The sequence below is a fragment of the Tupaia chinensis genome, unplaced genomic scaffold, assembly GCF_000334495.1.
Source record: "Tupaia chinensis unplaced genomic scaffold, TupChi_1.0 Scaffold147003_1, whole genome shotgun sequence".
Classification (NCBI taxonomy): Eukaryota; Metazoa; Chordata; class Mammalia; order Scandentia; family Tupaiidae; genus Tupaia; species Tupaia belangeri.
The window spans coordinates 1,394,836-1,407,371 of record NW_006206856.1 but is presented as its reverse complement, the minus strand read 5'-3'; the positions used below and the strand labels follow the sequence as shown (position 1 = coordinate 1,407,371).

The following is a 12,536-nucleotide window of genomic DNA, read 5'->3' as shown; positions in this document are numbered from 1 at the left end:
GCTTCCCTTACTAGGGCCCACTACGGCTGGGGAACTGACACTGGGCTTACCTAAATGGGGAGACCGGGGATGGGAGAGGGCACCGGTGCCACTCCCTTGGGGTACAGATGGGGAAACTGAGTCTAGGGAGGAGAAAGAGGGAGCATAGCCTGGCTCCGACCTTCACCACCTTCCCTCTCTGTGGCCCTGAGTGGCTGTGCCTGATGGTCCCCGTGGGGAGGCAAAGGTGAATCCAGATGCATGCACCCCCTAGAGGCTGCCTCCTGCCAGCCCTAACCCACCATTGTTTCCGAGTTGGGGTGGGTGCTGGAAGACCCCAGGACCCCCTCTTCTCTTGGGCTAGAGCTGAAAAGAGGGAGCCCACATCCTGCCAAGCTTCCAGACACACTCTGCTGAGCCAGGCGGGAACCCAGGGGTTCACCCAACCAAACCCCGAGCATCAACAGCAGAGGAGGGCCTCAGCCCCGGGCCCCCACCTGCAGCTCCCTTATCTTAGGCATCCCCATCCTCTGGCAGGCTCTGCTCCACCTGGGCCCCACTCGCCAGGGACCTGCTTCCTCCCAGTATCTGCCTGCATTCTTCCAGGTGTTTGATAATGAGGAGTTTGACTGCCGGACTCCCAGGGAGTGGATGGACATGGGTTTGGAGCCGGGGTCTCTGGGCCGGAGACCCGTTCCTGGAAAAGCACTCTTGCCCACCGATGACTTCCTGGGGCATGGTGAGCAGGGCCAGCCTGGGGCGGGGGCACCATCTCATCCCAGCTACAGCCCTGCCATGACTCCGGGACTCCCTGGGACCTGGTAGCCTTGAGAGGAAAGGAGCTTCTGAGGCCTTCCAGCTGAGACACAGGCCAAGCAGAAACAGGCCACACAGAGGCAGGAAATGCAAGGACCAGGGATGACTGTCAGGAGAGCCAGGGAAGGGACAGCTAGATGGTGTCTAGTCTTTAAAAAACAAACAAACAAACAAACAAAAAACACATTGCTTTGGGACCAGAAGATGGCATGATGGTTACATTGCTGGATTCCCACGTAGTCGACTGCAGTTTAAGTCCCAGATCCGATGGCTTAAAACTCATGGTGGTGCATGTGAGTACATACCGGAAATACCGAGCCTGGAAAAGGGATTGCGGCATGGCTACCCCTCTGGGGAGTGATTTCTTGCTTTCTTTCTCTCTGTCTCTGTCTCTCTCTAGCAAGCACATGTGCCCTATACAAAAGTTTCTCTTAAAAAATTATGTACAAGCTTGTTAACGGGCACAGGGTGCATTCCTGGAGGCCTTGCATCCCATCACCCAGAATCACATTGCTCCTCTTGGCTTTTACCTCTGCACGGACCACACGCTCACTCACACATACACGCGTGCCATCACACACCCTCAGTCACACTCACTGTCACACATGCCACCCCACACAGTCACACCCACACACAGTCACACCTGCTGTCACCCATTCAACGCCTCTTTCACACCCCTACCCACATGGACCGTTCAGTGCCATGTCTCAGCCTTGTCTCGTCTGTCCCAAGAGTGCCCCTGGTTTCTCTAACCCTCATCTCTAGCTTCCGGCTTCAGGACATTAATGGGGGGACACCAGCTGCCTCGCTGACCTGCAGGGCTGGGGGCTGTGCAAGTACCCCGGGAAGGTCTGGACAGTAAGTTTGGACAGTGGAGCTAGCCATCCCCTGTTCAGGGCTGGGGGCTGCTTTGCTCCTTGCCTGGTAGAGGGCCAGGATGACGAGGAGTAGGAGCAGGCCCAGGGGGTAGCTCCCAGGTGAGAGGCAGGACCATGAGAACAATGACTGGTTTTAAGACTGCACCACCTCCAGGGGGCCTGCGATGGGTCCACTGAGCAGGCCTTAAAATTATGTTTCATTTTAAAAGCATATTAATACTGGAATCAATTTCCCTGAACTAGACAAGAAGTCCAGAATGTTCCCTTCACTTTGGACTTAATTATAAACATAATTTAACTTGATTGTTCCCAGATCTCCCATTCCTGGTGATAAAGCCAGGAGGTTTGGGATTGCATTAACCTTAACTGCATGCATACTAGCCTTCTCCACTCCAATCCCCACCCCGTGCTTTGCTCGTGACCCTTCCTGTGGGCCGTGCCCTAGGGTGGGAGCACCAGGTGGAGGAGGAGCAGGCAGGGAGCATTTCTGCCAGAGACCTCTTGTTTCCCTCTGGGGGCTCCTGAGAACGTCTTTGCCTCTAAGCTGACCCAAGACAAGCTCAGCATTTTCATAAAGGAAACTTACTAGGGAGGGAAGGGACAGGCAAAACTGACCCAAAGCAGGGGAGGTGCAACGACACTGTCCTTTATACGCCCAGCTGGCATCTGCGGGTACAGGGCGTTTCCTCAGAATTCTAGCCCTTTCTTTCTCAACCCAGTCTGTAGGACCCATCGCGTTGTTTCAAGCCATGGTATGTTGAGGACTCCCATGCTGGGCACCATCTACATGCATCTTCCTCCTACAAAAGTTTACTGAATGTCTGCTATGTACAGTTTCCACTATAGGCTCAGGGTCACAGCCGGAACCAAGATGGGACAAAGCCACCCCTGCCCTTAGGGAGCTGACATGGCATGAGGAGGCTGACCACGAACCGGAAGATGATGCACATGTAGTATGATTTTTTTTTTTTTTGGAGAGGTTTTTGCTGTCAGTTGCATGTGCTCGACCGCAAGACAGAGAGGTTTTTGCTGTCAGTTGCATGTGCTCGCCAGAAAGACAGAGAAGACAGAGAGACAGAAAGCAAGAAATCACCCCCTCCCAAGGGGGATGGCCACACCACGATCCCTTTTCCATTCTCCTCTCAGGATCTTGGGCATGCACACACACACACACACACACACACACTCGCCCGGCGTGAGTTTAAGCCACCAGGTCCGGGACAAGAACCACAGTTGACCCCATGGGAGTCCAGCAACATGGACATTATGCCAACTGCTGGTCCCATATGTAGTATGATTTTAGGTGCTATGAGAGACACAAAAGGGTTAGAAGGACACAGGTTAGAGTTCCCAGGGCAGAGGCACTATTTTAGGCAAAAGGTGCTTCTCTAAGGAGAAGCCACTTGAGTGGACAACAAACTAGCCATGAGGTGACATGAGTGAAGACGTTGGTTGGTCCAAGGCAACGGGCACAGGCAGTGCAAAGGCCCTGAGGCAGGAGCAAGCTTGGAAGTCTCAGGAATAGCCAGGCATCCAGCGTGGCTGGAGAAGAACAAACGAGGGGGGATGGTGGCAGGAGGGGTGCCGGAGAAGTGGGCGAGAGCTCAGCCCAGAGCGGGTGGGAGGCCTGTCCTGACCAAATGGCTCCCAGGCCCACTTAGAGTCCCTTGTGAGGCAGCAACCTCTTACGTCCCGCCCTTCCTGTTCTGACTGGAGGGACCCAGGGGCTCAATAGCTATGAGCCAATGGGGAGGAGTGCAACCTGGAAGGGTCCATTTCGCCCACAAAAACTTTCACAGCTGGCCGCAACAGGCCTTAGTTTGCTGGGGGCTTTCGTGCCTTCTACCGTATCCGGCCCAGTTGGTCCATGTCGCTCTGTGCCCGGTGAGGGTCGTGTAGAGCACCGGGGCAGAGAAGCCTGGTCCTCTGCCTTCTCCTGTGGCCAGAAGTTCCTCAGGGACCAGCTTCGCTGAGAGGAAGCAGGGCCCTGGCCTTGTTGGAGCCAGAGAGGGTGAGGGTCATCCTGGTGGGACAGAGACCAGACTAGTGACCTCCGAGATGCATTCCCAGGACTCAGCAGCCCTCACTGACCTGCGGCAGGGAGCACTGGTGGAGTTTCCCCTCCTGTTTCAGAGGACCCCAAGAGTCCGAAGCTCAACTACAAGTGGTGCGAGGTGGGCGTCCTGGACTACGATGAGCAGAAGAAGCTGTACCTAGTGCAAAAAACTGACGCCAAAGGCTTGGTGCGGGATGACGAGGGGAGGCCCATCCTGAATGGAGGGGTCACCGCTGAAGGTACAAGCTCTCTGCCTCTGCCCAGGTGGACCTCCGGCTCAGGCCTGGCCTGACTTGGGACTGAGGCTAACCCCCAGCCAGGGCATCACCAGCTCAGATCTGACTTCTACCCCGCCTTGTTTGTCCTGTGGCTGCCCGTCCCTGTAACAAGTAAGAACCAGAGGATCCATCACTTAGAGACCCCAGGAAGGGCTGATGGCCGTGGTTTGGGGTGTGGTCTCTGAGCAACTGGCACGGTGTTGAAAGGAGCTCGAGGTCCTTAGTCATGTCTTCCCTGGGTGTAGCCTTGACGAATGGGCCTTTGAAGAGCCACACCTGTATAACTTGCTGTCTGAGCCCCGCTCCAGAAAGTTTACAAAACACTTTGACATCCACCCATGACACCCTGTGAGGTAGATGAGACAGAGTTGTCATATGCATTTCACAGAGGCCACAGGGGGTCAGAGAAGGAAGATGACTTGGTCAAGGCCACTGTGCATCGTCGTACAGCCAGCTGGAGTCCAAGGGCCTGACTGTATGTTCCCTTTCCCCTGCCTGGTCTACAGGGAGACCGCCCCTTCTGATCACTCAGTACTGGGTGCCACGGATCCAGCTTCTCTTCTGTGCTGAAGACCCTCGCGTGTTCACGCAGCGCGTGGTCCAGGCCAATGCCCTGCGCAAGAACACGGAAGCCCTGCTGCTGTACAACCTGTACGTGGACTGCATGCCCTGCGAGGGCCAGCGGCTCATCAACGAGCAGAGCCTGAGCAAGATCAAGCAGTGGGCCATGAGCACGCCCCGGATGCGCAAAGGGCCCACGTGAGTCCCACCCAGCTCCTCCTCCTCCAGGGAGCCTTTCCTTGGGGGAACAGTGCTTCTGGGTTAGAGTTTCCTGGAGGCTCATCTGTGCGGGGCTGTTTTGCCCACGGCACTGTGCTCTTGCTGGTCGTCCTGTAATTTCCTTTCATCTCCAGATCTCCAATGACCAACATGGATTCTTGGATTATTTTTTATTCAAAGGATTTATAATGTGTTACTACCTCTGTTTATTTTGATGCTTAGTTTTTCCAGACTTGGCCAGTGGAGCCTCTTCAAGCTAATCCTGTGTCCTTTTCACAACTTCCCATCATTCTTCAGGCATGTCCTTACTTTCTGGCCCAGCAAGAACGTCTAGGTTCATCTTGTGCTTTCCTAGATCTAGCCCTGAAATCATCTATTTCTCTGAGGAGCCCTGCTTCCTCTTAGTGGGAAATGGTCTTTATAAGTTGAGATCTGGGCCTTAGATGTGCTCATTGCTACTGGGAAACCATTGCTCTGAGGCTCCTGGAGCAGACTGATCTAGCAAACACACATTTATATTATTGCATTGTATTATATAGAACCTCCACACACATTTACGTCTACTTCTATATCTACCTACTGACCTAGCTGTTAAAAGCTATTAGTTTACCAATACCTTCAAGTTACCATTAACACACCAGGGCTCATTCTCAGGTTTTTGCCTTTTCCAGAAGAAAACTGACTCCCATTATTCACTGTATATTGATTTATTTGCTCAGCTTTAGAATACAGAAAGCAGTAGTAGTTCTGCTAATCCATACTCTTTAGAGGAAAAACTCTAAGTAGACTTTTAAAAATATTTTTGTTTTGGGACCAGTTGATGGTGTAATGGTTACGTCACTGGACTCCCCATAGTTGACTGCAGTTTGAGTCCCGGACTTGGCAGGTTAAAACTCATGCCAGGTATGTGTGCATGCCCAAAATCCCGAGAGGAAAATGGAGGAAAAGGGATTGCAGTGTGGCCCTTCCCCCCTGGGGGGGGGGGAGGTGATTTCTTGCTTTCTGTCTCTTTGTCTCTCCAGCGAGCGTACATGCCCTATAACAAAAAATCTCCCTTCAAAACCAAACAAAACAAAACAAAACTGTGTTTAGTGTCCTTTTTAACTTTTGCCTGGTGGCATATAGTCCAAAAACTACATTCTAAAGTTTCTTCAGTAGTTCTTTCCACTTCCTTCTATGGGGAATGTTCTTTATTTTATGAAATACAGCTTTGTTCATTTGTTTCATAGATAATATACGTATGAAGTACATGAAACAGATATATATACATGTTATGTGTATTAATATATATTCTCTCCCTATACACATACATACACATGCATACTACTCAAAATACATATTACTCCAAAAGATACCCTCAGACATCTGTGGGTCTCCATCCCCATTTATGCATTCTGTCCTGTCCACCTCCCCACCTTTCCACCTTGTTCCCACCACAGGCCCACAGGTAGCCAGTATCACTAGTTTCTGGGTTTTCCTTTCTGTATTTTTCATTGGACAAATGAACAGACCCACGTATATTTTAGACATGTGTGTTTTCTCATGCCCCCTTCCTTTTTACGTAGAGTGCTATAGATATTCAATTGCACTTTGTATTTTTCACTTGGATCCTGGAAACCAGTCCCTATCAGTTCACTAGGAGTTCCTTCATTCCTTTTGATAACTGTATAGTAATCCTTTGTGTGGGTATGCCATGGTTTATTCACTCATTCTCCAATATATGGGTGTTTCCAGTATTTATTTATTTATTTTAGATTTTTGCCTTAGGGTATGTGTGCTCATTGGAGACAGACAGGCCATGCCACTAGGGGTGGGGGGCATGGCCATGACTCAGGCTCTTCTTGGTGCTCCTCTCAAGATTTTGGGCATGCACACATCAGTGCCCTGTGTGATTTTCAAGCCACCAGGTCCTGAACTGGAACTGCGGTTGGCCATGTGAGAGTCCAGCACCTTAACCACCACACTACCTACTGGCCCCCATAGTGAATAATCTTGTATATTTGTATGTTCATATTGATGGAGGTGCAGCTTTTGGGTGAATTTCTAGAAATGAATTGCTAGGTCAAAAGATAAGGGCATGTGTAGATTTGACAGGTATCACCAGATTTCCCTCAGAAGGGTTGTATCATTTCGCCAGTGTCTGTTTCCTCTTAGCCTTATCAAGAACATGTTACGAACTGTTTAAAGTTTTGATAGTCTGGAAGACAAATAAGAAATTTCTGGAAAGTAAGTAAGAAATGTCAGTCCAGCACCAGCAGGTGGCATGGTGGTTAAGGGCATGGACTCCCATATGGCTGACCATGGTTCGAGTCCTGGACCTGGCAGCTTGCTTTCTCACTTTTCCTCTCTTTCTCTCTCTCTCTGTCCCTCTCTGGTCAAATTTAAATAAATAAAGTTAAATAAGATAATTCTTTGAAGAAAAGAAAAAGAAATGACATCTCAGTGTAGTTTGATTTGATCTTATCTGTGAGGTTGAATATCTTGTTTTCCATCTTTTCATGTAGATTAAGGGTGACTTTAACATCTTTTTGTGACTTGTCTATCTATGTCTTTTGCCCATTTTTTCTTTCTCAGAGTTTGGGCTTTTTGTTCCCTTTCATTTAAAGAGTTCTTTATGTGTTAGAGATAGTGACTTTTTTTGGGTGTGTGGGGGGGTTCTGTGTTGCTTTATTTTTTTTAAATGCCAGAGGGCACATGCATGAGAGAAAGAGAAAAAGCACCTTTCCATCCTTCATGAAACCTAGTCACGCCATAGCCCTTGTTTCCCCTCCATTTCTCTATCCTGTCATGATCCTGGGCATGTGCCTAAGGTGTTTCCACTCAGGCCGAGATTCGAACCTCACTCACTCAGCTCTGTGGGACTTGGCTACCTCTACACAATGCTTGCCCATTTTGCTATGGGGCCAGTCCAGGGTATTGGCTCTTTATATATGCTATGTCATAAATATCTCCTCCTAGCATGTCAGTTGTATTCTTAGTTGTTTATAGCAATTCTGTAATATAATACAAATGTTTATGTAGGTAATGTTATTAATCTTCTGTTGCATCTGGACTTCAAGTCATTAGAAAGTCACTATATTGAGGTTTTTCTCCTAGTACTTATGTGGTTCCATTTCTTGCATTTGCATCCTTGGTTCACCCTTATGTATGGTGTGTGGTATAGATCTAATTTTATCTTTTTTCCAACTGACTAATCAGTTGTCCCAGCAGCTTTTATTAGAACTTCCACCCTGTGATTTGAGATGCCATCTTTATCATACACTAATTTACATATGTTCTTAGGTCTATTTCTGGACTTTCTATTCTATTTCTGTGGCCTATTTGTCTATTCAAGTACTATACTGGTTTAATTATAGATGTTTTATAGTAGGCTTTTTAAAAAAATGATAATGCATGTACACAACATGAGAGAGAAAAAAGGAAGAGAAGCACCCTTGACATGCTCTCATCATACTGCAGTTCCTCTCCCCCAACTCCTTAGGGTCCTGGATGCCAGAGCACACGCCAACCAGCAAATGCCAACCCACATTGCCATATGGTTTTCAGCCCTGCAGGGCACATGTACACCACAGTGGCCGAACCTCTAGTATGTTTTAATGTTCCCCAGGGTTGTCCCCTTGTAACTTTCCCCTTTATGTTCTCCTGGCTATCCTTGCATGTAGACTTTTTAAAAATTATATATTTTAAAAATTGTGATAAATGGAGCCAGTGGGTGGCATGGTGGTTAAAGCGCTGGACTCCCACAGCTTGAACTGCAGTTCAAGTCCCAGGCCTGGAAGCTTGCTTTCTCAATTCCACCCCCACCATGAATGTGTTTTCCCTATAGCAAAGGAAAAGATAATAATAATGATACATACAATTAAATAAATAATTCTTTAAACAAAATTGTGGTAAAATCTATATAACATGAAACTTACCATTTTAACCATTTTTAGGTGTATAGTTCAGTGGTATTAAGTACATTTACTTTATTATGTGATCATTACTACCATTCATCCTCAGAATTCTGTTAATCTTATGAAACAAACTCTGTACCCACTAAACAGTAATTTCCTGTTCACTCTTAACTCCCAGCCCCTGGCTCCATGAATTCAACTAAGTATCTTATATATGTGGAATCATACAACATTTGTACTTTTGTGACTGGCTCACTTCACTTAGTATAATGTCCTCGTGTTCAATCATGGAGCATTTATTAGAAGTCCCTTCCTTTTAAAGGCTGAATAATAATACTCACACTTTATTCATTCATTCGTCCATGGATACTTGGGTTGATTTAATCTTGTGGCAAGTGTGACTAATGCCGCTCTGTATATGGATGTACAGTATCTCATCAAGTCTCTGCTTTTTGTTCTTTTGGGTATATCACCAGAAGTGGAATTGCTGGATCATATGATAATTCTATGCTTAATTATTTGAGGAACCATCATCCTGTTTTCCACAGCCTGTACCATTTTATATTCCTGCCACTAGCAGGGAACAGGAGTTCTGATTTCTTCACATCCTCACCAATATTTGTTACCTTCTGTCTTTTTTCTCCTCCTCCTCCTCCAAGAAAGAGACAGCATCCCTGAAAGGGTCCCAGTACTGCAATTCACTTCTAGTCTCAGCCAGCCCCAAATCATGGGCACATACATGCTTGGCATCCTCAGTGAGGTCTCCAGACATAAACTCAGGACTTCCTGTGTGGGCCAGCCTCCCAGAGCAGTCACATTCTCCCTCTGTCACCATTCGCCCCCATTATTTACTTTTTTATAATAGCCATCCTGATGGGTGATATCTCATTGGGGTTTTGATTTGCATTTCCCTAATGATTAATGATGTTGAACATCTATTCCAGTGTCTACTGGCCATTTATATATTTTCTTTGGAGAAATGTCTATTTAATTCCTTGGTTCATTTTAAATTTTTGTTGTTGCTGTTGCATTTGAAGAGTTCTCTAAGTATTCTGGATATTATCTCATATTAGATTATGTAATTTGCAAATATTTTCTCCCATTATGTGGGTTGAGTTTTTATTCTATTAATAGTCTTTTGATACATAATTTTCTTCTTTATTTTGATGAAATCTAGTTGTCCACTTTTTCTTTTGTTGTCTTTGCCATTGTTTTCATGTCCAAGAAATCATTGCCAAATCCAGTGTCATGCAGCTTTTCCCTATGTTTACTTCTGAGAGTTTGTAGTTTACGTTTTATGCGTAGGTCATTGATCCATTTTGAGTTAATTTTGTATATGGTATTAGATAAGAGTTCTGCTTTATTCCTTGGCACATGGATATCCAGTATTCTTTGCATGATGTGTTCAAAAGACTGTCCTTTCCCCATTGAATTGTTTTGGCGCCCTTGTTGAAAATCATTTGACCAAATACAAAGGGTCTTCAAAAGATCATGGAGGACTAGCCCCATAGCCTATTGGTTAAGGGAACCAAATTCACATAGCTGACAGCCAAATCTTGGTATGTGTGTGTGAGTACCCAAATCTCAACAAAATGTAGAAATGGAAGAGAAGGGGTTGAGGCGTGAACTGCCCCACTAAGGGGTGCTTCTCCCTCTTTCTCCCTGTCTGTCTCTTTCTGACAAATGCACAATTCTCTTATTTAAGTGTATGGAAAATGTCTGTTATGAAAAAAACTGAATAAATTAAAAAAAATTTTGTATCAGAATAAATTTGTACTTTAATTACATTTTTTCATGAACTTTTTGAGGTCTTCTCATATGTCAGGGTTATTTCTAGACTGTTTGTTATATTCCATTTGTTTCTGTTTTTTGTTTGTTTAGTTTTTTAGGTTTTTGCTATAGGGTCCATGCACTCTCCAGACAGAGATAAGAGACAGAGAGGGAAAAAGGGAGAAGTCACCTTTCAGGGGGGGATGGCCATGCTGCAATTTCTTCCCCTTCATTCTTTTCTTGGAATTTTGAGTACACACGCATATGTGCCCTGTGCAAATTTCAAGCTACCAGGTCCAAGACTCAGTCCAGGGTCAGCCATGTCAGAGTCTAGTGCCTCAACCATTGTATCACCTGCTGGCCCTCTTTGTTGTTATGCCAGTGCTACACCATTTTGATTACTGTAGCTTTGTGATAAGTTTTGAAATCAGAAATGGTGAGTCTTCCAATGCTGTTCTTAATTTTCAAGATTGTTTTGCTATTTGATATCCTTTTAGAGTCTATGTAAATTTTAGGATAGGTTTTTCTGTATCTGCAAAAAGTGTTATTTGGATTTTTTTTTTTTTTGGAGAGATTTTCGCTATAGGGCGCGTGAGCTTGCCAGACAGACAGAGAGAGACATAGAGACAGAAAGCGAGAAATCACCCCCCAGGGGGGATGGTCATGCTGCAATCCCTTCTCCTCCATTCTCCTCTCGGGATCTTGGGCACGCTCACACACGCGCCCGGCGTGAGTTTTAAGCCACCAGGTCCGGGACACGAACCGCGGTCGACTACGTGGGAGTCCAGCGACATAGCCATTACGCTAACTGCTGGTTCCCGGATTTTTAAAATTTATTTATTTCATGAGCAAGAGAGACAGACAGAGACAGAGAGACAGCACTCCCAATAGGGCCTGGCACCACAGTCCTCCCCCAGCCTTCAGTCAGTCCTAGATTATGTACACATATGTGCCTGGCCTACTCAGGGAGGTTCTCCAGACTTGAACCAGGAACCTTCCCATGTGGGATTGCCTTACAGAGCGTCATGTTTTACTAGAGTGCTGCCATCCTGTCCCCTGTTGTTGGGATTATTTTTTTAAAATAAGAATTATTTAATTTTATTTGTTCATTTATTTATTTTTAATTTGACAGAGAAAGACATGCACGGGGGGCGGGGTGGGGAGAAGTAAGAAAGCAAACCACCAGGTCCAGGACTCAAACTGTGGTCAGCCATGTGGGAGTGTCCAGTGCCTTAACCACTATGCCACCTACTGGTCCCAGGAATTCTGATAATGTTTTGCATGCTCATTTTTCTTTTTCTTTTTAAAGAGAGATTTTTGTTACAGGTAACACGTGCTCACCAAAGAGACAGAGAGACAAAGCAAGAAATCACCCCCGCAGGGGAGATGGTCACGCTGCAATCCCTTCTCCTCCATTCTCCCCTCAGGATTCTGGGCATGCATGCACATGCATCCAGCATGTTTTAAGCTGCCAGTCTAGGACTCTAACCTCAGTCAACTACATGGAAGTCCAGCAATGTAACCATTATGTCATCTGCTGGTTTCATATGCTCATTTTTTTTTTTGTTTAATGTGAGCTTTATCTATTTACTTAAATTTTGTTAGAGGATATGTGCACTCACCAGAGAGAGAGAAAAAGAGAAAAATGAGAAAGCACCCCGCTCTGGGCATGGTCGTGCAGCAATCCCTTCTCTTCCATATTTCCCTCCTTTTGGGATGTTAGGCACACGTGTGCATGTTCAGTGTGTTTTTCAGGCTGTCAAGTCTGGACTGGAACTGCACAGTGGACCATGTGGGATCCAGCTGCCTGAATTACCACAGCACCCCTGGCCCCCCATATGAGCTTTAATATGAACTTGTTTGGCTCTGTTTTTAGAAAAACACGTACTTGGGGCTGGGAAGTGGCATGGTAGTTAGGGCTCTGGACTCCCACATGGCTGACTACGGTTTGAGTCCCAGACCTGGCATGTTGCTTTCTTTTTTTCTAACTTTATTTATTTACTTATTTTAATTTGACCAGAGAGGAACAGAGAGAGAAAGAAAGTGAGAAGGCAAGCCGCCAGGTTCATGACTAGGACCATGG

General features: G+C 46.4%; 1 protein-coding gene across 1 annotated transcript in view; it reads left to right on the top strand.

Moving 5' to 3' along the window:
* The window catches only part of DNAH1 (dynein axonemal heavy chain 1), a gene marked incomplete in the record, with an annotated part of 89,651 nt that overhangs the window by 13,557 nt on the left and 63,558 nt on the right, over positions 1 to 12,536 (top strand). Inside the window, 2 exon segments of the mRNA XM_027768604.1 lie at positions 3,807 to 3,968; positions 4,514 to 4,766. Of these exon segments, the coding sequence (XP_027624405.1) occupies positions 3,807 to 3,968; positions 4,514 to 4,766 (415 nt within the window).